General features: G+C 48.9%; 2 protein-coding genes and 1 long non-coding RNA gene across 3 annotated transcripts in view; 2 read left to right on the top strand and 1 right to left on the bottom strand.

The window, feature by feature from the left end:
- The first annotated feature begins 494 nt into the window (after nt 1-494).
- Nucleotides 495-10444, top strand: ERMAP (erythroblast membrane associated protein (Scianna blood group)). Its single transcript, XM_055342136.1, has 10 exons — nt 495-579; nt 802-1140; nt 3204-3320; nt 4080-4112; nt 5193-5225; nt 7006-7026; nt 7855-7875; nt 7973-7999; nt 8094-8120; nt 9720-10444. Exons 1-10 carry the CDS (start codon nt 495-497, stop codon nt 10442-10444), a joined length of 1428 nt encoding a protein of 475 aa, XP_055198111.1.
- Nucleotides 10445-13705: 3261 nt separating this feature from the next.
- Nucleotides 13706-23091, top strand: ZNF691 (zinc finger protein 691). Its single transcript, XM_055341992.1, has 2 exons — nt 13706-13743; nt 18267-23091. The coding sequence occupies exon 2, from the start codon at nt 18276-18278 to the stop codon at nt 19128-19130; it is 855 nt and encodes a 284-aa protein (XP_055197967.1). The 5' UTR covers nt 13706-13743; nt 18267-18275; the 3' UTR covers nt 19131-23091.
- Nucleotides 19247-27596, bottom strand: part of LOC129520789 (uncharacterized) — a 24911-nt gene continuing 16561 nt past the window's right edge. Inside the window, exons 3-4 of the long non-coding RNA XR_008666673.1 lie at nt 25716-25851; nt 19247-19369 (exon numbers count right to left, since the gene is read on the bottom strand). This is a non-coding gene — a long non-coding RNA (uncharacterized LOC129520789). The remainder of the gene's footprint in view (nt 19370-25715; nt 25852-27596) is intronic.

Below are 27596 nucleotides of genomic sequence, written 5' to 3'. Positions count from 1 at the left end.
TTAATTTATAAAAAAAATAAAAAATAAAAAATAAATATGGGGGAACAGGGATCCCTGGGTGGCGCAGTGGTTTGGCGCCTGCCTTTGGCCCAGGGCATGATCCTGGAGACCTGGGATCGAATTCCGCGTCGGGCTCCCGGTGCATGGAGCCTGCTTCTCCCTCTGCCTGTGTCTCTGCCTCTCTCTCTCTCTCTCTCTGTGTGTGACTATCATAAATATAAATAAATAAATAAATAAATAAATAAATAAATAAATAAATAAATAAATAAATATGGGTGAACAGAGCCTCAGTCACCAGGCTACACGGAGAAGTTGAGTCCTAAGTTTACGTGGAGGCGAGTAGCAGAGCTGGGATTCCCACTGCAAACTGCGTGATGTCCAAGCCCCGGCTGTGCAGCCTGCATGGGCACCCCACCTCCTTATATTGTCCCCCTTCCCACATCAAGCTCACCAGCCCTCTCTGGTGTCTCCCTGCGTCTGTCCTCCTAGCTCGGATGGAGATGGCAAATTCCTCTGGCTCCTGGCTGCCCGGCTGCCTCCTGGCCCTCGCGTTCCTCCTGCTGCCGGCGACCGTGTCAGGTGGGAGATGGTGGCCCTCTTTCCCGACCTGGGACACCTACCCAAGGAGTCTCAAGAACAAGGGGGCCTTATTTCTTGCCAAGTCCTGCTCTCCCCCCAGTCCTTTCCAATGCCCTTCCCAGCCCTGCCCTGCGCAGGGACAGCCTGGTCATCCATCCCCAGCTCCTGTGCCCGTCCCTCCCTTGCAGACACCCTTGTCCCTCTTTTGTCCACACTGCACAGGGCTCACCGGCGACCTGCACCTGGCCCCACTGGGGGGCACGGCCCAGCTGCTCTGCCCGCTGGCCCTGTGGCCGGTCACCGTGCCCACCATGGTGAGGTGGCTGCGGTCCCCACACCCTGACGGCTCCCAGCTCGTGCACGTGTTCCGGGACGGGACAGACCAGGAGGAAGGCGTGACCCCCGAATTCAAGGGGCGGACGGCGCTGCTCAGGGACCCCCAGGAGGGGAGCGTCATCCTGGAGATCCGTCATGTCCGGCTGGAGGACCGAGGGCCCTACCGATGCCAAGTCCAGGTCGGAAATGTGACTCGAGACGGCAGCGTGACCCTGCAGGTGGCAGGTTAGTCATTTCCAAAGGGGGACCGAGATGCCCCCAAGGTCTGAATCGTGGGGTGCGGTTAGCCCTAGGGCGTATTTGCGAAGGCCTGAGGATGAAGCCAGAGACTGTCCCACCTGGTTGGGAGGAACTTGGGGGTGGGGAGAGGGTGCGAGTGCAAGTGCCACCAACAGCCCCCCCAAGCTGCGGGAAGGGGGATGGGGCTCCGACAGGGACAGCTCCCCACTGCCAGGCATCTCTGCTCCCCGTCCCCCTCCAGTTCTAGGCTCTGACCCCTACATCCACGTGAAGGGCTACGACGCTGGCTGGATCCAGCTGGTGTGCAGGTCGGAGGGATGGTTCCCAAAGCCTTTGGCCCAGTGGAGAGACCCTCAAGGCAGAGCGCTTCAACTCGTGTGGGATGCTGATTCCCAGGAAGCCGGGCTCTTCCGGATAGCGGTGTCCAGCAGAGTCAGGGACAGCACGGTCGGGAATGTGTCCTGCTCCCTCCGCAACGTGGCCCTTGGCCAAGAGAAGACCACAGCCATGGTCATAGCAGGTAAAAGTCCCAGCAGTAAATGGGCTGAAAGCCCCTGGTGAAAAGACCTCCTTTAATGGGAACTTTATAAAGAATTTTCAATTTTCTTTTAAATTCTAAGAGTAACACGTGTTTGTGATAGAAAACTTGAAAAAAATGAACAAAAAAAGAAAAGAAAAAAATGAACATTTTAAAGAAACCAAAAATTGGCCTATAATGTCATAAATTAGAGAGAACCACCACTAACATTTTGGGACATTTCTTTCAAGACTTTCTCAGATGTGTGCATCTCTGAGAGCACATGTATTTGCATATGTGTTTGCATGTTTGTTTGCATGTTTGTTCTTCAGCTGGGTCTGTCTCCCTTCAATTACAATGTCATGAGCATTTTCTGCCCATGTCCTTAGAGAGTTCTCTGCAACATGATTTTTAAGGGCTTCACAGTACTTTGTTGTGTGGTTATAGCATAAGAAAATTAGTCAAAGCCCTATTTCTGGACATCTGGATGGTTTCCAATTTTTCCTCCTATTATAATGAGCGGTGCAGTACACGTCTTTACACCTATTTTGGGATGTGATTCTAATTTTTCTCTTAGAATGTGTTTCTGGAGGTAGAATTAAGGGTCAAAGGGGTATGAATCTTTTAAAGACCCTCGAAACATGGAGCCAGGTGGCAGAGCAGAGTGGTTTTAGAGCCAAGAAAGACAGACTGTGGCCTGGGGTCCCAGGTGAGAAGGAGTCATGACTTCTGCGAATTCCTTCTGTTTTCTCTCTCTGTCTCCCTTCCTTCTCTTACTACTGCCACTGCCTGTCACTAAGTGCTAAGTGCTTTACATGCCTGATCTCTTTAAATCTCCCAACAATCCAGTGGGACAGGGATTATATCATCTTTATTTTATAGATGATAAACCAGTCGTGGGGAGGCTCAGTCTCTTGCCCAGGGTCACACCATGTTGAGTGAGGTCTCGCATCCAGCTGACACCCTTCCCCACTTGTCACAGAGCCTCTTCTGCTCTTTTTTTTTTCTTCCGTTCTCCTTCCTTCCTGCCTAGGCTTTAGGTCTGCTGCTGTAGCACCACAGAAATTGTGCTGCCCCTGCTGGTAGGGCTCAGGGCCAAGATGTCACGACTATTGTTTCACAGCAGCGTGAGGACTTGATGGAGAGGCTGGTGGGTGCTCATGAGAAGACTTGAGATGACCCCTGAGGAAGCATGGCCTATCCTCCAGACTCCCCAGATAAGGGTTCCATATAGGGTAGGACAAGGTTGTGGATGAAAAAACTGAGTTTAATCCATTGTCTTCAGGCAGGACCATCAAATACACTCCTAAGAAATGAACTTCTCACTTTAAGGTCATCCCTGGGTCATCCAGGGTTGGGGTTATTGAGAGAAGCAAAGACCCTCACCAGTCTTGGCTAGAGGTTTTTCCCTAGACTCGATGGAGACAGTTGGGATGTGCTTGAGCCATCTACCATCAGAAGTGGGGTCCTTGGTATGGAAGAAGCTGTCAGATGTCTCTTTGAGGGTGGTCATTGGTGATTTCTGTTTTAGCCCCATCTCCAGGGAGGATCTCCTCCTCAGCAGTGGCTCTTGCTGTGATCCTGCCTGTCCTGGGGCTTCTCATCATGGTGGGCATTTACCTCATCTGGAAGCAAAGAAGATCGAAAGGTAACTAAGTGGTAAGGAAGTCCCAGCTGGCTGGAAGTGGGACTGAGATGTCTCTAGGAAATGGCCAGGAGTAGTAGACATGGACATGCATTATCCGTAGGTTGGGGACCCTGCAAAATGGCTGAGAGAAAACTGGTAAGAGCCATGCTTGGGGACTCACAATGCAGAAAGGACCAGAGAAACTGCAGAAAACTCCTGGGCAGAGCTGTGGATCCTTATCTTTTGATAAGTTAGAAAATAACTGATCATACCAGCCTTATAATTAATTAAGAAATGCAATTTTATACATTAGATAAAACCCCATAAATTTGGTAGAATTTCACAGGCTCACAGGGTTGCAAAGGACCCTGAAAGTCACAGAATCCAACACTCCTTCCCCCATCCAATGGTTCAAAGACCCTCTGATCCTTTCTCTTTTTTAAAAAATTCTTTTTTTTAAATTTTATTTATGATAGTCACAGAGAGAGAGAGAGAGAGAGAGAGGCAGAGACACAGGCAGAGGGAGAAGCAGGCTCCATGTACCGAGAGCCCGACGTGGGATTCGATCCCGGGTCTCCAGGATCGCGCCCTGGGCCAAAGGCAGGCGCTAAACCGCTGTGCCACCCAGGGATCCCCCTCTGATCCTTTCAAATAGTCACATTCCCACAACGACAAGGAGCACAGTCCTACTCAGGCAGCTTGAACCATCTTTGGACAGTCCTGCCTATTAGGAAAAGCCCTACCTTAAACTGAGCTGACATCCTTTTCTCTGTCTTCTAGAGAAACTTCTCTATGAACAGGTGATGGAGGTAGGTAAGTGTCCTGAGCTGAGGGAAGGGGGGATGCTTCTGTGTTTGCTGTTTTGTGCTCCCAGTACCCACTAATTTAAGTTGTGTACCTAAAAATTCCAACACCTGCTGTCCGTGGGGGCGGTGGTAGGGGTGGGGGTGGGGGAATCTATACTTGTTCTTTCCAGTTTTCACACTCTTACATGTCATAGCTTGCCTTCCAGTACATTTGGTGATTTTTGTATGTGAACTCATTGCTTGATCTTATTCTGTTGGAGTCATGTAGACCTGAGGCGGGCGAAGCTTTTAGTCATTCGGCAATGAGTAATTGTCTACTAAGCTTCCCAGACTATACTAGATGCTGGGGTCACAATGATGAATCAAAGTAGACACAGTCTGCCTTCTGGGAGCTTTCAGTCTAGTCAGGGAAGTATACGTGGGTGAAGAAAGTGCATAAATAAATGTGCACAAATGCCACCAGAGGAAGTTCTAAGGGTCGTAAAGACTGGAACCAGGAGGGGCCACCTGGGTGGCTCAGTCAGATAAGCATCTGCCTTCAGCTCAGGTCATGATCCCAGGGTTCTGGGATTGAGCCCCATGTGGGGCTCCCTGCTTGGCGGGGAGCCTGCTTCTCCCTCTCCTCCCCACTCATGCTGTCTCTCACTATCTCTGTCTCTCTCTTTCTCAAATAAATTTTTAAAATCTTAAAAAAAAAAAGACTAGAACCAAGAGGAACCAACCAACCAAACTTGAGGGACAGGAAAGGAGTCCCCAGAGGAAGTGATGTTTGATCTGGAGGATGGGCAGGCTTGGAGAAAGAGGGACCCGAAAACCTTCCATGGCAGAAAGAACAGAATGCAAGAGAAACACAGTGCAGAAGTGAGGGGAAAGGTGACAGAGGATGAGTCTGTGGACATAGCAGGGGTCAGGCCAGGTGAGGCCTTGTAGATCGTATGAAGGATTTTGATCTTTCTTTGGTCATGTGAAGGCCTGTGTCAGAGAGGTGGAGGTGGAGATAGGGAGCTTCAAGAGCTGATGAACTCAATAGGAGTTGGGGACCCCCCACAATAATGGCACAGAATCTCATTTACTTTTCTTTCTCTAGAAAATCTTCTCTCAGACCACGCAAAAGAAAAAGGTAATTATATGTATAGAATAAAGAGTAGGGAACAAATAAAAAGAATATATTCTTTCTATTTCTACATGAATGCTGACAGTTTCTCATACATACTTTACACACACACACACACACACACACACACACACACCTTCCATTAATATTAGAATTTACTTTCCAACATCAAGGGGCTATAGGGTGGTGGCTGGGGTGAGCAGATGCCCTTGGTCAGCATTCATAGATCTGGATTATCCTGAGTTCCCCTCATCAGCCTTTCTACCAATCACTTAAAAAGAAGGTCTATTTACTATTTAAAAAGATATTATTATGGTCATATAGGGTATATGAGAATCTCAAAAATCCACACAATTTTTGCATTTAAGAGAGGCAGTGTGATAAGATGGGAGGATCACAGGCTCTTGAGAAAGTGATTGGTTCGGCGACACCTGGCTCAGATCACGGGTCTGCCACTTACTGGCACTTTACTTGTCCGAGAAATGAGGATGGTCCCCTCACCTAACTGTTTTCAGGATTAAAATAGACAACTTAAAAAACAAAGTTCTTATTGCAAAGCCTGGTACCCCTTTCCCCCTCCCATCTTTCACCTTCATTAATTGAGTGTTTGCCCTGGGCCACGGAGGGTAAAAGTTAGACACACCCAGGATACAAAAATAACAGGGGCTCTGCCCTTGGAAGGTCTTGCTGGGAAGCCAGGTCACCGGCTCAGAAATGGCTCTGGACACCCTGATTTCCACATTCCCTCTCCTCCTCGCTTACATCTCCTCCAAAGTGGTGAGAGCATGGGCATGCACGGCTCAGGGCCACTATGGCCATTCTGTCCAAGAGCAGAAGGAACAGTGTGGTGTAGTGGGGCTGGGATCTGGCTGCGAGTCGGACAGACGTGGGTTGAAATCCTGCCTCCCAGGCCACTTACTAGCTGGACTACCCGGGGAAATTTCCATATCCCTCTGGGGCTCAGCCCACCACTCTACAAAATGGCAATACTAATTATATGCACCTCACTTTGTTGAGGGGATTCAGTGGCCACCTCATTATAAGAACGGGACACAATAAATGGAGGCTGTTAGTAATGAGAATAGTGAAAATAAACCATAAGCTCCTTAGGGGCCATATCATATTCGGTTTCACTGCCTGAGTGCACAATGCCTAACGCATGCCCAGCCCTTAGCACAGGGCCTGCGAGTGGACTCATAACTCATTCATAACTTTAATTCTTTGGGCAGGGCCTGCGCTAGGAGAAAATATAGACCAATGGTCCCTCCAGAAAAGCCACAAGCACAGCACTCCTTGGAAGCCTGCTGCTTGTGTCTCCAAAACTGAGACCTCCAAATGTATCAATATCTCTGCAGGACTTCAGGGGAGTTACTGTTGAGAATAACAGAGCTGTGTCAACAAGCCAATACTCCGCCTTCAGCTAGTTTTACACCATCGTTACTATAAACAGTAGGTTGTCAAAGGGCAGCAGGGCACACATGCATGTGCACACAGTCACAAACATACAGAAACACTTATATGGACAATAGAAAAGGAGCCAGGCAGAAAGGGGGGTAGAAGAGAAAGGAGAAACCAAAGTTCTGGGCAGCCTGGGTCATTGGGAAGGTGGCACAAGTGCCATGGGGTTCTCCAGTGTGAGCTTTGAGAGATGTGACTGGTTTCGGGGCCCACAGGATGGTCATCGCCCCCTTCCACCATGGGGGGATGGAGTGATGAGCCTTCCTGTATCCCAGGGATAAAGCAGCCCCATCTATTCACTCGTGCCTTTTTCTGTTGTGTTTTATAGGAAGGCTCCATAAAGCCCTCAGTAAGTTCTGCTCCTCATCCATGGCACAAACCTTCTGCTGACTGACATCTTTGCTTTAGGATGAGTGTCTTGGTTTCACTTCTTGGGGTGGTGGGGGAGGGAACAAGTGTACTTGAGGCCATGGAGGTAGGGGGTGTATTGGTCCCCAGAGTCCTCTCTTCTCAGATATTCCCTGTTCCTCTTTCCCATGCAACTGTTATCTGGTCCCTACATGGGAAATGTTCCACCAGGAAGAGCTTACCTCCCTTAGGTGGAGCCTCCTGGAAGACCCTATTCTTTCCCGAGGCATGACATTCCCTTAGATGGGACCTGAAACATATGAATCCTCATTAAAGTGAATATGTGGAGCAGTGTTTCCCCACCACTTCACGTATGGGAACCTCTTTATAACCCAGAAATCTTCAAAAATGTGACATGTCTATTTATTTTACATTGAAAAAATATTACTTAAGAAAATCAAGTGGAAATTGGGTGATAGGTTTTTTTTAATATTTTTTAGGTGATAGTTTTAAATGAACTTATACTTTATTCTTCTTGCACAACATCTACAAATATTTATGTTGTCATGACCTATATGCAGAAGATGCGTTATTGACCCCGTCTGTGGGGAAGTTATGGCGGGACTGAGGAATTTGTTGACTGTCGGGTCTCTGGGGAGCCCTGGCCCCCCACTGGGAGCCACTGCTTTTGCCAACCCTATCATGGGGAAGGAAGCTCAGGGTACTGGTACTGAAGATCTGATGTGGGGATGTGGTTGGGATGGGACTGCAATGCTCTGGGCACGTAGAAGCCCTTGTTCTGATTGGTCCAACTGTTTTTATTCTTTAGAGAAACTCCGGAGTGAACTGAGTAAGTGTCCCATGCTCTTCTAACTCCTCTATCACATTATCTCCCATCGATTCTGTATTTCCAGTGATAGCTCATCCCCTTGTTTCTTCTTTTATAGAGTTGAAAAGATCTGCGGCCAACTCAGGTGAGGTACACTTGTCCCACACCTGGGCCCCCACACCCCAGGAGTTCTCCATTTTTCTATCCTTTAATTCAAGCATCTCCTTTACATCTTCCAGGCTGGAGGAGGGCTCGGCTGCACTTCGGTGAGTTATACCAGTCAGGTCATCCACATGTCTGAGAGCTCATTGCTCTGGTCCTGTGGAATGCAGACTATCCTTGAAAGCTTTTTAAAATCAAATATATCTATCTGCTTATCAAAATTTTTAAAAATCTTTCTGATGTGGGGGGGCCACATTTAGATTTAGAAAATCTCCCCTCTTTTAGAACACTTTTGATCTTCTTATGGGTTCTCTATGATCTTTGAGATTTATCTCAAGTTCACTGCTTATATGGACTTCATCTTTGTGACTTGTCTGTTCCTGTCCTGTCCTGGCTACTTTTTGACTTGTGAGGATTCTTTCTATATAAAGTATACTAGTTCTTTGTCATGTTTTTCATGAATTATTTTTCCAAGGTTTGCATTTGCATTTTACTTTCCTTATGGTATTTTTGGATGCACAGGTGTTATATTTTTATGTAGTCAAGTTTATTCATCTTTTCTTGTGTAGTGTCTCCCATGCTTTCAAGTTTGGGAAGTCTTTCCTATCCCACAGTTGAACCCACAGGCAGTGCTCTTATCCCTCTCTACACACCTGCCATGTCCTTCTGTCTCCGAAGATCAGTTTTCTTGGTGGGGGGGCGACTTGGTGGTGATTAAGATTCTCCGAGAAGAGAATGGGTGAGGCAGATGCTCCAACAGCACAGACTACAAAAAGGTTTCGTAGTTTTACTCTAAACGATTTGCACATCTCTTTTTGTTTTATTCCTAAATAGTTGGCAAATTTTGGCTGCTATTTTAACGAGACCTGCTATTTTCACTGCTTTGTATCAATTTCCCCGGTGCTCATCCCCCTTCTGTTCACATGGCCTCCTTCAAGCAGGTGCAGTAGAATCAATGAGTCGGCAGTTGAGAGAACACCAGGTCACTTTGGTTAGCATTCAAGGAGCTCACAAACCTTTCCGACACTCATGGTCTGGCTTCCTCCCACTGCCCTGAGTACAGACGTCATGGGTTTACACTCCAAAAAGAGCCTGTGTTCTGTACTTGGGGGAAGGGGGAAGACTTACTGCGACCCTCATAATCCACAATTTTAAAGAAGAATCCTTCTCTCTATATTATCATTTAAAATGGTAATTATAAGCAGTGATTTTCACAACCAAAGTGAGCATCGCACACTCACTGTGTGAACTAGGCACTATGTCATGCATTAGCTCATCAAATCTGAATAACAGCCCTACTCCCATTTTACATGGGAAGGAACTGAAGGTGGGAGCTATATAACAAGGCCAAGGCCACATAATCAGCAAGTTGGCAGAGCTGGGACTCACACACCCTAGCTGGCTGCTGGGTCTCACGTCAAAGCCTATGTCTGTTATCATATGTTAGATTCCTTGGGACCATTGAAGACAGAGACAGGATTGAGGCAGATGAAATACTTTTTTCCTCTTTCAACTTAATAGACTGCCAGTGGATCTGGGAGACTGACAGTCTTCTCTGCACATGTAGGAGAAGGGGAGCCATGAACTCCAACAGGCCAATGATAGTGGTCACAGACCTAGAGATTATCTTTCCCTCCAGAGCTACCCAAATATCCCCTAAGACCTTGCCTTCCCCAGCCTCACCTGTCAGTGACTCTCTGCAGTGGCAGTGACCCTGGACCCGGACACAGCACATCCCAAACTCATCCTATCTGAGGACCGGAGAGGGGTGAAGCTTGGAGATAAAAGGCAACCTGTGCCCGACGGCCCCCAGAGATTTGACTTTGTCGTCAGCGTCCTGGGCGCTGAGTACTTCACGGCGGGCTGTCACTACTGGGAGGTGGACGTGGGAAACAAGACCAAATGGGCCCTGGGGGTGTGTAGTGACTCCGTGAGCAGGAAGGGGAAGGTCACTGCCACCCCCGCCAATGGACACTGGCTAGTCCGCCAGAGTAGTGAGAACACGTACGAAGCTCTCACATCCCCGCAGACCCCCCTGCGCCTGAAGGAGCCCCCGAGGTGTGTGGGGATCTTCCTGGACTATGAAGCAGGTGTCATTTCCTTCTACGATGTGACCAACAGATCTCACATCTTTACTTTCACCCACACTTTCTCTGGCCCCCTTCGCCCTTTCTTCGAGCCCTGTCTTCATGATGGAGGGAAAAATACGGCACCTCTAATCATCTGCTCAGAACTCCAGAAGTCAGAGCCACCGACTGGCCCCAAGCCAGAAGAAAAAGTCCACGCTAATGGAGATGTGGCCATGACGGTGGACCCTTCCTTACTGCCCCCTCGGGCACCCGAGCCTTTCCCACCCGAGGATATGATCCTGCCCTGGCCCTCTGACCTTGGCTCAGCCCTTCGGGGACTCAAGGTGCCTTCCTTTTAGGGTTGTACCTCATTACCTGCTCCCCTGATGGTCCAGCGCCCTGCCCTGGATTTCAGTCTGCTGGCCCAATACCTGAAACATCTCAGCTCCTCTCCCCAAACCTGGACTTTGTGATTTTGATTCAAACCACCTTTCACCCAGGACTCAGTTCTAAGCTCTGCTGTCTTTCAAGGGACCTAAAGTTCCCATTGCCCTGGAAGAATTTTTGAAAGCCAAATGAACAATCAGATTAGGTTTAGGTGGTGATGGTGAATGAGCGTTCCCAAGATACAGGGGTTCTGCACTCGAGGAGCTGTTTAGGAGAACCTCACCTTCAAGTGCCTCATCCTGCACTTGACCTTTTAGTCATGAAGTTATGGTGCCCAGTCCCCCACTTCTCTCCTATCCCCTCCAGAATGGCTTTTTTGCCCTCTTCTCAGTGCAGGCTTCTAGCTCCTAAATCCAGCTTTATAAAGTAAACATGTTTGGGGTCACATGCTCTTCCTTCTTTCTTCTGGAATAATGGGGGTGGGGAGGCTGGAGGGGTAAAACGTGCCATTCGGGTCTACTTCCCTGATGCTTGTTTACAATGAAGTTTCCTGACATCTAGAGCTAAAGTACATGTTTTCAAAGTTAACTTACCTATGGATAATAACCAGGTTCAGGGATTTTAAATGTGATAGTCACAATCCTGACAGGCCTCAAGAGCATGATCAGGGAGCTGGGCACACAGCTTTAAACATAGCAACCCAGCTGTGTGTGGCCTTGAAAAGACAGCCATGGATGAGTCTGTCTGTCTGTCTGTCCCTTTTGACTCTCCTCCTGGGATTTAGAGAAGTCCAGTTTAACCAGCAATGTAGAGGGGTTTTTTTTTTCCAGGAAGACTTTACTACTTGTGGTGCAAACAGCCTCTTAGGTCAGAGAGTATTGATTTCACATAGGAAGTTGGTAGCCCACATGTGAGGATAAAGTGAAACCTTAATTCTTTGGTGTGGATTTCAGAAAGAAGCCTACTCACTTTTTTTTTAAAGATTTTATTTATTCATGAGAGACACACAGAAAGAGAGAGAGGCAGAGACACAGGCAGAGGGAGAAGCAGGCTCCCTGCGGGGAACCCGATGCGGGACTCAATCCCAGGACCCCAGAATCACAACCTGAGCTGAAGGCAGACACTGAACCACTGAACCACCCAGGCGTCCTGAAGCCTACTCACTTTCAGGTCACTCCATGTATGCAATCTGGCCTCTTTGTGGAGGTACTAGCTATCAGTTTGCTGATGAGTATGCAGTTCTACCCAATGGAAACTGGATCTTTCTGTCAGAAGTTAGGGCTTTTCTGTTAATGCGTGTAATAATAGAGTCCTCCTGAGCAATATATATTTGTTATATTTATAGGTACAAAGAGATTTATTATAAGGAATTGGCTCACACAATTATGGAGGCTAGCATGTCCCAAGATCTGCAGGGTTAGTCAGCAAGTTGGAGACGCAGAGGAGCCAATAGTGTACTTCCAGTTTGAAGGCTGACAGGCTTGAGACCCAGGAAGAATCAATATTTCCATTTGAGTCTGAAGGTAGGAAAAAAAAGTTGATGTCCAGGCTAAAGACTGTCAGGAAGGAAGAATTCTTTCATACTAGAGGGAAGGGTTGCTTTTTGGGTCTATTCAGGCCTTCTGCTGGTTGGTTGGAGCCCACCCACATTAGGGAGAGCAATCTGCTTTACTCATTCTACCAATTCAAAAGTTAGTCTCATCCCCAAACACCCTTACAGAAAGTCAGAATAACATCTGACCAAATGTCTGGGCTCCCTCTAGCCTGGTCAAGCTGATATATAGCTTTAACTATCACAATGCGTGGGTAAAATTTTTTGTGTGCTTTTGTACAGCTCTTAAATAAAAGTTTGGTATTTGTTGTTTGGCATGATGTCATTTTCATCATGAATGAGGAGTTGTGGGGAAAGGCTTTGCATTGGTAATAGAAAAACACATTATGGGATTGGTTTTTTTTTTAAGATTTTATTTATTTATTTATTCATGAGGGACACACACACACACAGAGAGAGAGAGAGAGAGATGCAGAGACAGAGGCAGAAGAAGCAGGCTCCATGCAGGGAGCCCAATGCGGGACTCAATATGGGATTAGTTTTTGAACAGCCTTGAATCCACCCAAGCAAGCTTTAACCACAGTTAGAAACAAAGCGACAGTTTTATTTCTGACCTGCCTTCTCAGTATTTTTACTTATATCAATTTATAAGCAATAGCATACGTGGGGGATTTATATTTCATTCATTCATAGTTTCAAACATACTTTCTCGAATTGCCGAATCTTAAAACCAGTTCCCATCCTTCACACTGGCTGCACCAACAGGAAAGAGAACAGATATTTGTGGAAGCAGAAGCTTTAACTCATTTAATCCTTACAACAATTCTACCCTTTTTTAATGGGGGATTTTATGGGGGAGCAAAATCGTGCTCCAAACAGGCAGTAGAACTGGGATTATAAATCTAGTTTAGCTAGCTCTGAAGACAGTATTCTTTGCTCTTTGCACTGAAATACCATGCATATAGAATATGCTATTAGACTTCTGGCTACACCTTAGAAGCCTTATAGTGCCGGTGTGATGCATGGCAATGAGGTTTATGGACGTAGGACCAGGAAAAGTCCCTGTGCAGAAGTGTTTGGGAGACCCAGAGGCAGCTCCTCGAACAGGGGACGTTGAGCTTCTCCGAGAAGCAGCTTGGGTTAGCTGATTTTTTTTTTTTGGGGGGGGGGTTAGCTGATCCTTAATCTCCCTTCTAGGTCTGCAATCCTTTGACTTTGCATTCTAAACCTCGAGCAAAGCGCGGGACTCCAGGCTTCCCGGGACGTCTGTCTACCGGACCGTCAAGTGTCACCAGCTCCAAGTAGAGAAGAAACAGTACATGAGCCCTTGGAGGTCACGCAGCTTAGCTCTGCGGATTCTGCTACTTCCCAGAACCGCGGGCCCCGCACGTCGGGCTTCCAACGCGTAGAAGGAGACCCAAAGCCCCGGACGGGAACTCAGCCTCCGCCGCTGGGTTCTAAACTTCGCAAATTCCTTCTCCGAGTCTACGCTCTGCCTCAGGACTACAACTCCCAGCAGGCCTTGCCCGAGACTAAAGCTTATTGGCGGTCCCGCCTGGGTTTCTCGCGCGGAGGCAGCCGGTACAGCCAATGGGAAGGAAGGGTCCTCCTCGGGACCCAATCCTGGAGGGGCAGGGCGGGTCTTCGCCGGGTTCCGGCTCCGGCTCCTCCCCCGGCCCACCGAGGCGGCGCTGTTCCTGACCGAGCGGCGGGAGCGAGGTGGGTCCGGGTTGGGGCCGCGGTCGCAGTCTCGGGGAGCGGGGGAGGCGGACACGGCTTCGCGGGGAACTCTGAGCACCGTCCCCTCCCTCCTCCCGGGGAGTCAGAGGCTGTGGCTTTGCTCCCTGGGCCGGGCGGGGGGCAGGTGAGCTCGGCGGTCCGGTCGCCCCGACCGCCGCCCCCGCGGCCGCCCCCGCCGCGCGGCCCGGCGCCTGCCCCAGCACCTTCCGCAGGCCCCGCGGCCCTGCCCCGGCTTGGGGCGCGGGCCCCGCCCCGCTCTTCACCGCCCACCCCTCGGGCGGGGCCCTGACCGTCTGACCGCAGCCTGCGCCTCCCCTCCCCACCGCCCCTCGGGCGCTCTGACCCCTGCGCGGCTCCCCCACACCGCACCAAGCTGCCCTCCGCAGGGCCCCGTCCGCTGCCCCGTGCTTGACCCTAAACGCCCTTCACCCACTTTCCCGCGCGGCCCCTTCTCCGTAACCCAGGCCCTTGGCCCCCGGCACCTGTGAGCATCGGCCCGCGTGGCCCCTTCTCCGTAACCCAGGCCCTTGCCCCCTGGCACCTGTGAGCATCAGCCCGCGCGGCCCCTTCTCCGTAACCCAGGCCCTTGCCCCCCTGGCACCTGTGGCCATCAGCCCGCGCGGCCCCTTCTCCGTAACCCAGGCCCTTGCCCCCCGGCACCTGTGAGCATCGGCCCGCGTGGCCCCTTCTCCGTAACCCAGGCCCTTGCCCCATGCACCTGTGGCCATCGGCCCGCGTGGCCCCTTCTCTGTAACCCAGGCCCTTGCCCCCTGGCACCTGTGAGCATCAGCCCGCGTGGCCCCTTCTCCGTAACCCAGGCCCTTGCCCCATGCACCTGTGGCCATCGGCCCGCGTGGCCCCTTCTCCGTAACCCAGGCCCTTGCCCCCCGGCACCTGTGAGCATCGGCCCGCGTGGCCCCTTCTCCGTAACCCAGGCCCTTGCCCCATGCACCTGTGGCCATCGGCCCGCGTGGCCCCTTCTCCGTAACCCAGGCCCTTGCCCCCCTGGCACCTGTGGCCATCAGCCCGCGCGGCCCCTTCTCCGTAACCCAGGCCCTTGCCCCCCGGCACCTGTGAGCATCGGCCCGCGTGGCCCCTTCTCCGTAACCCAGGCCCTTGCCCCCCTGGCACCTGTGGCCATCAGCCCGCGCTGGCCCCTTCTCCGTAACCCAGGCCCTTGCCCCCCGCACCTGTGGCCATCGGCCCGCGTGGCCCCTTCTCCGTAACCCAGGCCCTTGCCCCCTGCACCTGTGGCCATCGGCCCGCGTGGCCCCTTCTCCGTAACCCAGGCCCTTGCCCCCCGCACCTGTGGCCATCAGCCCGCGTGGCCCCTTCTCCGTAACCCAGGCCCTTGCCCCCTGCACCTGTGGCCATCAGCCCGCGTGGCCCCTTCTCCGTAACCCAGGCCCTTGCCCCCGCACCTGTGGCCATCAGCCCGCGCGGCCCCTTCTCCGTAACCCAGGCCCTTGCCCCCCGCACCTGTGAGCATCAGCCCGCGTGGCCCCTTCTCCGTAACCCAGGCCCTTGCCCCCGGCACCTGTGGCCATCAGCCCGCGTGGCCCCTTCTCCGTAACCCAGGCCCTTGCCCCCTGCACCTGTGGCCATCGGCCCACGTGGCCCCTTCTCCGTAACCCAGGCCCTTGCCCCCTGCACCTGTGGCCATCAGCCCGCGTGGCCCCTTCTCCGTAACCCAGGCCCTTGCCCCCCTGGCACACCTGTGACCATCAGCCCGGTCTTGGCTCTTACTTCTTAGCCCTGGCCCCTTCTCCACTTCCCAATCCCTTCCACCCTCGATCCTCCCTGTACCCCGGAACCTAGAGCCTCCGGGGACCACAAGCCCCATGGGGCCTTCTCTCCCCAAAGCTTTGAAATGTGGCATGAAAGTGCATCTGTACTTTACCTGCCACTGTGCTCTCAGTAGATAGGGGGCTCCCCATCCCTGCGAGCCCCAATCTTGCTCACCCGTCCTGCAAGTCCCAGCTCAGATACCACCTTTGCCATGTAGCTGCTCATCCCCGATCTCTTAAGGGAGGCAGGTGTCCTCTGAACTCCCTTGGCACTGTTCTTACTCCTTCCTCCTTCCCTTTTCTCCCCGCCTGGGGCTCCCCACTCCCCTTCCTGTCTCCCTCCCTCCTCTCTCCATCACTGGTGTCTTGCTTAAAGGCGCTGGCTGGCTTTGGTGTGAGGGGCGCAGGTCCTAGTTCTGACACTCACGTGCTATGTGCCCTGGGGCAAGTCACAATTTCTCTGAGCCTCGGTCTCCTCATCTCCAAAATAAGTCATGAAAACGAAATGACGTGATGTGCATACAGTGTTCAGTCCCAGGCCTAGCACCTAGTATGAGCTTCAAAAATATTTATTGTTATTATTATTGGTTCCTGTATAACGTGCCAGGTAATGAGGGAAGCATTGATGAGTGGGTACAAAGATGACTAAGGCACAGTTCCTGACACCTCCCCCCCCCAGAACTTTCTACACTGTATGCCAGTTCCTGGAGTTTGTGTCCTGTTTCCCCACACTGGGCCATAAACTGCAGGTAGTAACCATAATCCTAAATCTTCTTGCTCTTATTTTGATCCAGCATGCGGACCTGAGTAGAGCCAGAGCTTGGTATAGATTGTAGGTTCTTAGAATAGCAGGATTCGGAGTGGGTGGGGACCCTGTAGCCCCCTGCAGAGAGGGGGCTGGGGCCCAAATTCAGATCATATCCGGGCCTCATGCTGGGGAGAGGTGGCCAAAATGACCCAGTCTCTCCCCTCAAATTGCTTATAAGCTGCTAGTGGAAACAGATATGTTTTTTTTTTTTTAAGATTTTATTTATTTATTCATGAGAGACACAGAGAGAAAGGCAGAGACACAGGCAGAGGGAGAAGCAGGCTCCATGCAGGGAGCCCGATGTGGGACTCGATCCCAGGACTCCAGGATCAGGCTCCGGGCTGAAGGCAGGTGCCAAACCCTGAGCCACCCAGGGATCCCCTGGAAACAGATATGTTAAAAGATGATTGCAAATCACTGTTAAGGGCAAGTCCAAGATTCTGCGGGGTCATAAAGGTGGAAGTGGGTAGATGATTCCTGAGAAACAGTGGGTGAGACAGACACAAAGAAGAATGAAATGGGTGCTGGAGACAGGCCTGGCCTTCACTTGTTCAACAAATAATAGTGAAGATCTACAGTATGTGACCGTCACTGCTTGAGGAATTTGGATTACATTAGAAAACAAAGATCCTGTCCCTCGTGGGACTTATGTTTTAGGAGGAGGAGGCAGGTTCTCCTTATTTAGGTTCTTCAAGAAACACTCAATAACAGGGTTGGGTAGGCTACAGTTCACCTCCCTTTGTCTTAAAGTTTTACTGGAACACAGCCACACTCATTCCTTTATTCCTGTTACCTGCGGCTGCCTCTGAGACGACAACAGAGCTGACTAGTTTCAGCAGAGATCCTAGGGTCTCAAATATTTACTAAATATTTACTGTCTGGCCCTTTCCGGAAAAGTTTGCTGGCCTCCACTGAGAGATTTGAGGCTCTGTCTGTATTTCACATTTGAGATTATATAGAGTCTTACACCATTTTTTAATTTTAAAAGTTTTTTCTTTCCTAACAAGATCACGTAAAGGCTCTTTTTCATTCTTGTAATCTCTGCAGGGCGAGGACAGAGTGTCCTCCACAGTGGTCACAGCAGCTGTCGTTTGCTGAATTACTCGTACCTGCCACAACACACTGTAGGCATTTCCTACGCACACAGAGCCCTGCAGCGTAGGCGGGTATCACGGTGTGAGTGACGGGAGTTGAGGCTTGGAGGGCGTGAATAGCCTGCACGGTTCTGTCGTGCGTGTCACCATCGGGATCCAGCCCTGAATGTAGCCAGTGCTCCTTCCATTACTGCTGTTGCGTGTTCCAGAAATACTTGCTGACTTGAAGGAAGTCTGTTGGTTTCTACCATCAGCTATCACAGTCTGTGCCTCCACCCCTCATCCCTTGGTCCTGTCACCCCAGCAGATCTGCACCGGCCCTCTGTGCCTTCCGAGGTGCCATCATTGCTCTAGGGCCCAGAGGAAACACCACACTCAGCGGCAGCACTTCGTCCCCTCTCCCTGTCCTGGGCTGTAGGAACTCAGCTGGCATCTGTTGATGTTTGCCTAGGCTGGGACTGTGTATGTGTAGCTGTGTGTGTGGGAGAACGTGGTTCATCTGTGTCTTTGTACGTGGCGTGTGTGTGTGTGTGTGTGTGTGTGATTTTGTGCGGGTGTGTAGCCGTGGCCGTGTTTGGGAGGGCTGTGTCTCTATATGTGGTGGGTGTGGCTGTCTGTGGCTATAAGCGTGTGCGAGTGCGTGCTGTGTGTGACTGTATGCAAGGCATTCTCTCCAGGTGCTCCAGTTCATTGAGGCTATTTCTGATGGATGGTTCCGTGGGGAAGGTGTACACGCCTTCAGCCAGAACAGATTCCCTGTGGCCTAGCCTGACCCCAGGAATAAAGGTGTTGGCCATTTGTGTTCGTTTTCAGGGTTCAGAAATGGGCAGTGAGAAGGAGCAGGATCCAGAACAGTACCTGCCTGACGAAGGGGAATGGGGTAAGCCCTGGAGAGTGGATGACTCTGAGGGTTTTCGGATCCCAGATGGGGAGAAAGAGCATGGGCAGGAGAGCCTGTCAGAGGGTCTGCAAGAGATCCATCCAAAAAAGCCCTGGCAGAAAGTCACTGTCCCCGCTGGAGAGCCTGGGGGCCCCAGGGCTCACCCGAGGCCCGAGACCGACGAGAAGCCCTTTATATGTGCCCAGTGTGGCAAGACCTTCAATAATACCTCCAACCTGAGAACACACCAGCGGATCCACACTGGCGAGAAACCTTACAAATGTTCTGAATGTGGCAAGAGCTTCTCGAGAAGCTCCAACCGCATCCGGCACGAGCGGATCCACCTGGAAGAGAAGCACTACAAATGTCCCAAGTGTCAGGAGAGCTTTCGGCGACGCTCGGACCTCACCACCCACCAGCAAGACCACCTGGGCAAGCGGCCGTACCGCTGTGACATCTGTGGCAAGAGCTTCAGCCAGAGTGCCACGCTGGCGGTGCACCATCGGACCCACCTGGAGCCAGCGCCCTACATCTGCTGTGAGTGCGGGAAGAGCTTCAGCAACAGCTCCAGCTTCGGCGTTCACCACCGCACACACACAGGCGAGAGGCCCTATGAATGCGCCGAGTGTGGGCGGACCTTCAGCGACATCTCCAACTTTGGAGCGCACCAGAGGACCCACAGAGGGGAGAAGCCCTACTGGTGCACTCTGTGTGGGAAACACTTCTCCCGGAGCTCAAACCTCATCCGCCACCAGAAAACGCACCTGGGAGAGCAGGCCGGGAAAGACTCCAGCTGAAGGACAATGAGGGAGAGGAGAGGGAGAGAGCCCAGCCTAGTGTCAGAGGATCTGTAGGATCTGCTGCTGCCCCCCTTGACCTCTAGCTCCTCATCTCACTTTGGAGAATGGATTCCTGTTGCCTCTGAAGCCAGGATCTCCAGGAAGTCCTGGGAAGGGACTCTCGAGTAAAGATCCTTGCCTCTCTCCAGGCCAGTGTCTTGTCTTGGAAAGTTTGGAGGATCCAGTCGTGGCTTCATCTCCTCGGGATGAAAGAGAAGTAGGGTAGGCTTAGCACGTGTTCCTATCGTTAGGGCAACCCTCCCCTGGCCTTTGAGGAAGCACCTGTGGGGTGGGCATCACAGTCTGAAGATCCTCCGGATCGAATATGAACCACTTAGGGAGTATCGTGGTGGCTGTTGGCTCCCATCTGCTGGGCCCCACCTGCGCTGGGAGGAGCAGCCTTCCCAATGCAAGGGGCCTCCTGGGCCTGGAGAAGAGGTCTGGTCCTGCCTTAGGAATGAAAGGGAAGCCCTCAGGGAGCCATGATCCAGGGACCTTCACAGTCTGCCATGTTTGTGACTTACACCCCCTGCAACCTGCATCTGTTCCAGAGTGATTAGCAGTAAAACCCTGCAATGAAAAGGACCTGTGTACTTATTTGGGGCATCAGGGAAGTGGGCGCTGGGGAGCTGGTGGCACTGCAGCCTCTGGAAGGGGGCTGGATCCCAGGGTGACTGCTCTGGAAAGCGGAGGAGAGCAGGCTGTGGCTCTGGGGCCTTTGAGGAGGAGGTCACAGTAACTGAGCATCCACCTCTGCTGTAGATTGTACAGCACACATTTGTGTCCATGAGCTGACACAGCAGCTCTCACGGGAGTAAGACGAGGACACGAGGGAGGAGAAGTGGAGTCCCGCAGCAGGGGTATGAGGCAGCCAGAGTTCACACTTGGGCCTCCCTTGATTCTGAGCTGATGCTCTTTCCATTGCTTGCACTTAGTGGCTTCAGAAGGAGGGGCCACGTGTGGCTGGCCTGGGACCATGCGAATCCCTGGAAGTGGGAGCTAGGGTGGCCTCTTGATGAAGCCCTGGACCATTTGCTCTATGGGAAGTCACTGCCACGTATTAGAACCGTTTCTCCTTTAGATTCTTGATTGATGCTTACTTATGCTTAGGAAAATGACAGTATCGGGGAGTAGGGAGTGAGGGCTGGGAACTCATAATGGGAGTCTTTGTCTTTAGTGCCAGTAGTTTAGTTCCCAGGCCTGGGACAGCCTGGCAGGGACCCTGCCAGCTTCCTGCCGTTCTGGTGTAGGCCTGGCTCCACGTGGCAGATATCAACTGTTTTCTCCATGGCAGTTTAATGTTCCCCCAGATTTCCTCCCAACAAATACAGAAGACCCCTCTCTACATCTCTTGCCAATCAGGTCCTGCTCTTCCAGAGTGGGGGGTCCTCTTCATTGGAGCTAATAGCTGGAATCTGATACTGGCACCACCCATACATAACCTGACCTGTCACATGGGATCCTGCTACCCACCCAGGAAGGGATGTACTAGGAGCTTTATACTCATTATCTTGTTGAATTCTCATATAACCCTGGAAAGTAAGAGTTACCCGCCTATGACAGCTGGAGAGACAGGCTGACAGAAAGGGATTTGCCCGAGATTACATGGCAAGTAAACGGCAAGGATTGAACCTATTTCTGCCTAAACCCAAAGCCTGTATTTTTTCCAACTATAAAAGACTTCCCAGACGACTCCCCGACATTTGTAGGACACTATAGTTTACAAAGGATTTTTTTTTAATTTTTATTTTAATTTTTATTTATTTATGATAGTCACAGAGAGAGAGAGAGAGAGAGGCAGAGACATAGGCAGAGGGAGAAGCAGGTTCCATGCACCGGGAGCCTGACGTGGGATTCGATCCCGGGTCTCCAGGATCGCGCCCTGGGCCAAAGGCAGGCGCCAAACCGCTGCGCCACTCAGGGATCCCTAGTTTTTATTTTAATCACCCAGCACTCATCACAAGTCCACTCCTTGATCCCCATCACCTGTTTCACCCATCTCCCTTCTGGTAACCATCAGTTTGTTGTCTATAGTTAAGAGTCTGTTTCTTGCTTTCTCTCTTGTCTCTCCCTTTTGCTCATTTGTTTTGTTTCTTAAATTCCACATATGAGTGAAATCATATAGTATTTGTTTTTCTCCAACTGACTTATTACACTCAGCATAAGACTTTCTACTCTATCCATGTTGTTGCATGTGGCAAGATTTCATTCTTTTTATGGCTGAGTAATATTCCACTTAGAATATATACCACATCATTATCCATTCATCAATTGAAGGACACATGGCTGTTTCCATAATTTGGCTGTTGTAAATAATGCTGCTATAAACATAGGGGTGCGTGTACCCCTTTGAATTAATGTTTTGTAGTCTACAAAGCACTTTTATTACATATACATTTTCCTGCTCCTTGAAAATCTGCATATAAGATATCTTAAACATATAGCCACCCAAACTTGTGTGTGTGAATTGGCATCCTCCCTAATAATTAAAGTTGCCCTCAAACACCACCAAGCATCAGTTCTCCTGGACCTCTTATCTCTGATCTCCCTAAGTGTCCTGTAAGGTAGTAGTATCCCCATTTTTGAGATAAGACAAATCTGAGAGGTTAAATGACCTGATCTAATGGCTAAGCTGGGATTCAAATCAGGTATGTGGGATTCCGAGACCAAGCTCTTCATTTTACCCACTACCATGTTAGGTCTACTGGTCCCCTGCCTAGGGAGCTTGGTATCATCTTTCCAGACCTAGAGCCTTAGCGACAATTGCTGTGGCTTTCTGGGAGTCTCTGCTGCCAGTAAGACCCAGAACCAATGTACCCAGCACTTGCTTTGATCTTGGGACATGACTTGCTGGCCAATCTTATTTGCCCCTTCTTGACTAAGTTCATAGGCTAGGGTTTGTTTTGGTCCAGACTTGAGTCCTGACTAGTCCACTTATTTATTACTCTCTGACTTCCTTTTTTGTTAACTTCCCTATTTGCTCTTTCATTCCCTGAGTGCAGGATATTGGCACATAAACCCAGAGTTACAGTGCAGGGTGATGGATATCATTATGGTTATACCTACGGTGCTCTAGGAGCCCAGGGAGGGCCTTAAACTGGCCTGTACTGGACATTGAGGTCCAAAATGGAATAAGACAGCCCCTCCCTGCTGGGAACTCAGAGGAAGGGAAACTCCTCAGAACAAGGTGTTGGGAGAACGAGATGGGAATGGGTAACTCTTTGAAGGGAGAGAAGGTGAAATGATGATCAAGTCTGGTCTTGAGTGAGTAGGTGTTTACTAGGCAAAGAAGAGGAAGGTCATTTCAGATGGAAGGGAAAGCTTGGTGTTTTAAGGAACAGTGAAACGTTTGACATAATCAGTGTCCTAAAAAAAAAAAAAAAAAATCAGAGTGTCCTGTGTGAGGAGGAGATGAAGCCAGTAAGGCAGTCAGGGACCAGATTCTGAAGGGTGTTGGATGCCAGGATAAAGAATTTGGGACTGTAGGGACAGAATTTTCAAGTGGGGGAATGGCATGATCATTCAGGCTAGTGTGGAGGGTGAACTAAAGAGGGCTGGGGCCCGTTTGATCTACAGAGAGTTCTGTATGATTGCCGCAGAGCCTTACCAGTTCCACAGAATGGGAAAGCTCAGACCCTCCACACAATTTCTGTAATTCCTGAGATTCATGCTCTCATGGTCTCCTCTTGTCTGAGGTTCCCACGGACTGTACAAGCCTCTGTTTTGTCCCTGTCAACCCTGTCACAGAACTAAGCACCTTCATTGGCTTCCCCAAGAAATTTTGCCACTCCAAGCCTTCTGTAAGTTTAGAATCCCTTTGAGAGACTGGCAGTCTTGGGGAGGGGCTCCCATCATGGCGTGTCCCTAGCTTCCTCTCTTCCCTCCCATTGCTACCCTTATCCTCTCCCAAATGCTCTGGAAATTGCAGATTCTTTTACTCTATTATGAAGATTTTATTTATTTATTATTTATTTATTTATTTATTTATTTATTTATTTATTTATTTATTTAATTTATGAGAGCTTGAGCAGGGGAAGGAACAGAGGGGGAGGAGGGGAAAAAAATCTCAAGCAGCCTCGGTGCTTTAAACTGACATGGAGCTTGATCTCAGGACCCTAAGATCATGACCTGAGCAGAAACCAAGAGGTAGATGCTTACTCTACTGAGCCACCCAGGCACCCCATCTTTTGCTCTATTATAAAAATCTGTTTGGCTTTCCTCAGCCCTTTTTGCCAATTTGCATATACAAACACATCAAGGAGCTCAGCAGAACAAAGGCCTCACCATTTAACAACATACACCTATCCCATAAAGCAGTTGCAAAAATAAACCAATAAATACCCTTGGAGATTCACAAAGTTTGTAAGCATATTAAAGGTTCAAGAACTCTAATCTGAGCAAAAAGTGATTGTTTCCCCTTCCTTCTGAGACTCCACTAAGATAACATAAAAGGAATCAAAACATAACAGCAAAAAGAATGGCAGGGAAGAAGGGTGGCAGGTGCAGAGACTTCAACAAAAAGTCATTTACTTCTAACAGTAGATGACACACATTGATGACTCAGCAGAGTGGAGTAAGCCACAGCCCAGAATTCAGGCCATGGAAGTGAGAGCCTGTCTTCATGGCAAAACCACAGAAAGACTCCGAGTTCATGGTTGGCAGGTACTGATGACAGACATGAAAAGCGGGTCTAAAAGCTATAGAGTTTGTAGAAGGTCTGTGCAGCTGCACCCATCACCTCCCTCTTGCCTCCAGAGTAGAGAGTAACTGACACTTCCCTCCAGACAAAAATGAACCACACACAGCTGGACCCCAGAAGGCTCATTCTATAGAAATCCAATAAATCTCTAGGAGAAATCTGGTGTGTTTAATATAGTACTAATATCCCAGAATAAAACTTTTGTCATTGTGACTTTTACAAACCCTCTCCCCACCTCATCCTTCAGCAATGACCCATCCACTCACACTGCAGAAAAGCCTTCCAGAAGACCCTACCCATCTTTCCTATTCAAGAGGATGGCCTCTCAGGGAAACATACAGCAACAGGGGAAACACACAGCAACAGAGAGAACCAACTCAATTACTGGGATTAATCAACTTGGTCTCTGTTATGCCACAAACAAGCAATGAGGAGCACCAAAGTTAAGAAGACAGCTAGAAGCATGAAAGGGAGAGACAAGGTAAATGGATTAAGTGACTCCAGACAATAGAAAGTTGTAATGGAGCAGCAGAATCTTTAAAAATCCCAATTATATCCTCGGGAAGATCTGGGAAGATACTACCTCCATAAAACAAGAAAGGTTGCTAGCAAAAAGAAACGATTGGAAAATAGGAAATAGCTTTTGGAAATTAAACATATGACAGCTCAAATCAGATAATTCAAGAGACCAGTTGGAAGAGAAATATCAAGAAAAGCCCCTACAATGTAGAGCAAAAATACAGATAAGGAAAGAAGATATAAAGCACATAGAAGATCAACCCAAGAGCTTCTTATGATGGACTGCTGGTCATCCTCCAAAATCTGCTCATTTTGTTGGAGCACTGAACTAGCCAACATTTCCTAGCCTCCCTTGCAGTTAGGTGTAGTCGCATAACTTAAGTTCTTGTCATTGGAAAATGAGCAGAAATGGTATGTGACATTTCAGGGCCTAGACCTCAAGAAAGCAGGCATGTCTTCACCTCATTTTCTTCCCCCCCTTTCACTAGTTGTAACCTGTGGGAACCCAGCTTTCATAGTTGCAGACTATCTAGTGCCCTAGTGCCAATTTGCCAGATAAAACATAGGACACCCAATTAAACTTGAATTTCAGGTAAATGACAAATAATTTTTAGTATAATTGTGTCCTAGATGTTGCATCATAGTGGGTGGTAGGGCAGTAGGATCAAAGGAAGTGGGTTCTTGAACTTAGCATGTAGCAGCGCTATCCCACTCACCTGCCTGAATGCTTCAGAAGTATTAATGAGAGAGAAACAGATTTTCTTGTATTCCAAACCATTGCTTTGTTAGGTCTCTTTTCTTTTTTCTTTTCTTTCTTTCTTTCTTTCTTTCTTTCTTTCTTTCTTTTTTTTTTTTTTTTTTTTACAGCATCTTAACCTTTTACCCTAACTAATACTTAGAGGTGAGTTTCTACCATAACAAGACTGGCACATCTTACTACAGATGGTATCTTACTAATGCCATTGGTCATCCTCCCTGCTCCCACATTTTAACATTTCCAAAATTGGAATATGTTCAATAATTGATGAGAGTTTAGATTCAATGAAATATTACATTATAAGAAAGAGACAAAGCAGTGATGTCACCAAGATGGTGGAGTAGGAAGTCCCAGCCTTCCCTGCCCAAAAGAGACAGTGACAACAACAAAACATGGACCAAAATACTTTTGTGAGAACTCCAGAAACCGACAGCTAGCACAGCTTAGCTCAGATAGTTCTTCCAGAGAGAGCAAGGGTGGTGGTAAGAAAGGCAGGGGGAAGAGTGGAACATGTACCCAATGTTCTGGATTTTTAGAGGGCTGCCCAAGGAACTGGTTTCTGTCTTACCTGATTTGGGGTACTGATGGGGAACCAAAATACTTTGGATGCCATTGAGTGTAAAGTACTTTGGATGTCATTGAGCACAACATAAACTTCTGGATGTCACTGAGTGGGGTGGCTTTGTGCTGGAACACCAGAGAACCTGCAGTACCACAGATAGACACCAGAGGGAGGAAGAGATATATGAGCTCCTGGAAAAACAAAAACCAACAAACAAAAAAAACTAGCCAACTTCTCTAATTGGGAAATTAGAGCATAAGTTCAGAGAAATTGCATCCACCCAAAAGGTTTTCAGAAGTCCCAGAATCTCTAGCCAGGCTGGTTATTAAAGGATTTCCAGTCTGTAAAAAAATCAGGAAAATAATACATGAACAAAATGAGAATATCAAGAAAGAGAAACTATAAAAAAGAACCAAACAGGGACACCTAGGTGGCTCAGTCAGTTAAGCGTCTGACTCTTGTTTTCGGCTCTGATCTTGATCTCAGGGTTGTGAGATCTAGCCCTTCATTGGGCTTTGTGCTGAACATGGAGTCTGCTTGGGATTTTTTTCTCTCTCTCTGCTCCTCTTCGCACCCGACCCTCCCACTTCTGCTTGCTCACTCTCTCACAAATAGATTAAAAAAAAAAAAAAGAAAGAACCAGGGCAGCCCGGGTAGCTCAGCAGTTTAGTGCTGCCTTCAGCCCAGGGCCTGATCCTGGAGACCAGGGATCGAGTCCCACCTCAGGCTCCCTGTATGGAGCCTGCTTCTCCCTCTGCCTGTGTCTTTGCCCACCCCAGCCCCCCCGTGTCTCTCATGAATAAATAAATAAGATCTTTTTTTAAAATAAACAATAAAAAAAGAACCAAGTGGAAGTTCCAGAGCTGAAGAATACAATAGCTGAGCTGAAAACTTCATTAGAGTGGTTCGACAACATACTTGATCAAACAAGAATCAGTGAACTCAAAGACCGGTTATTTGAGATTGTTGAGTCAAAAGAACAAAAACAGAAAAGAATGAAGAAAAGTGAAGGAAGCCTAAGGGATTTATAGGATATCATAAAGCCACCTAACGTATGCATTATCAAAGTTCCAAAAGGAGAAAAGAGAGAGAAGGGGCAGAGTGCTTAATTAAATAAATAATGATCAAGGACATACAATTTCAAGACACTCAATAGACTCTAAGTATGATGAATCCAAAGAGGGTCACAGCAGGACAAATTATAATCAAACTGTCAAAAATCAAAGACAGAGAGTCTTGAAAAGCAGCAAGAGAAAAGCAACTCACTACAGACAAGGGAACTCCCATAAGATCATCACTGTATCTTCAGGCCAGAAGTGAGCAAGATAATATATTCAAGGTGCTGAGAGGAAAACCTGCCAGCCAAGAATATCATATCTGGAAAAACCATCCTTCAAAAATGAAGGAAAAATAAACACTTTCCAGATAAACAAAAGTTGAAAGATTTATCCACTAGACCTGCCCTCCAAAAAATGCTAAAGGGAGTTCACAAGTTGAAACAAAAGAACGCTAGACAAAAAAAAAAAAAAAAAAAAAAAAAGCTAGACAAAAAATGAAAGCATATAAAAATATACAGATTGTTAGTAAATGTAAAAAAAGACAAATAGAGAATACTTTAATACTGTAATGGTATTGCAAAAAACACTTAAAAATATTTTAATAATTTATTTGAGAAAGACAGCACAAGCAGGGAGTAGTGAGAGAACAGGCTCCCCACTGAGCAGGGACCCTGACACAGGGCTCAGTCCCGGGACCCTGGGATCATGACCTGAGCCAAAGGTAGACACTCAACTGACTGAGTCACCCAGGGGCCTGCAAAAAACACTCTTAATTCTGGTATAGAATTTTAAAAGAAAAAAGCATAAGAACAACTGACTATAAAACTAT

This window comes from Nyctereutes procyonoides, unplaced genomic scaffold (genome assembly GCF_905146905.1).
Source record: "Nyctereutes procyonoides isolate TBG_1078 unplaced genomic scaffold, NYPRO_anot_genome, whole genome shotgun sequence".
Classification (NCBI taxonomy): domain Eukaryota; kingdom Metazoa; phylum Chordata; class Mammalia; order Carnivora; family Canidae; genus Nyctereutes; species Nyctereutes procyonoides.
This window is presented reverse-complemented; position numbering and strand designations above follow the sequence as displayed.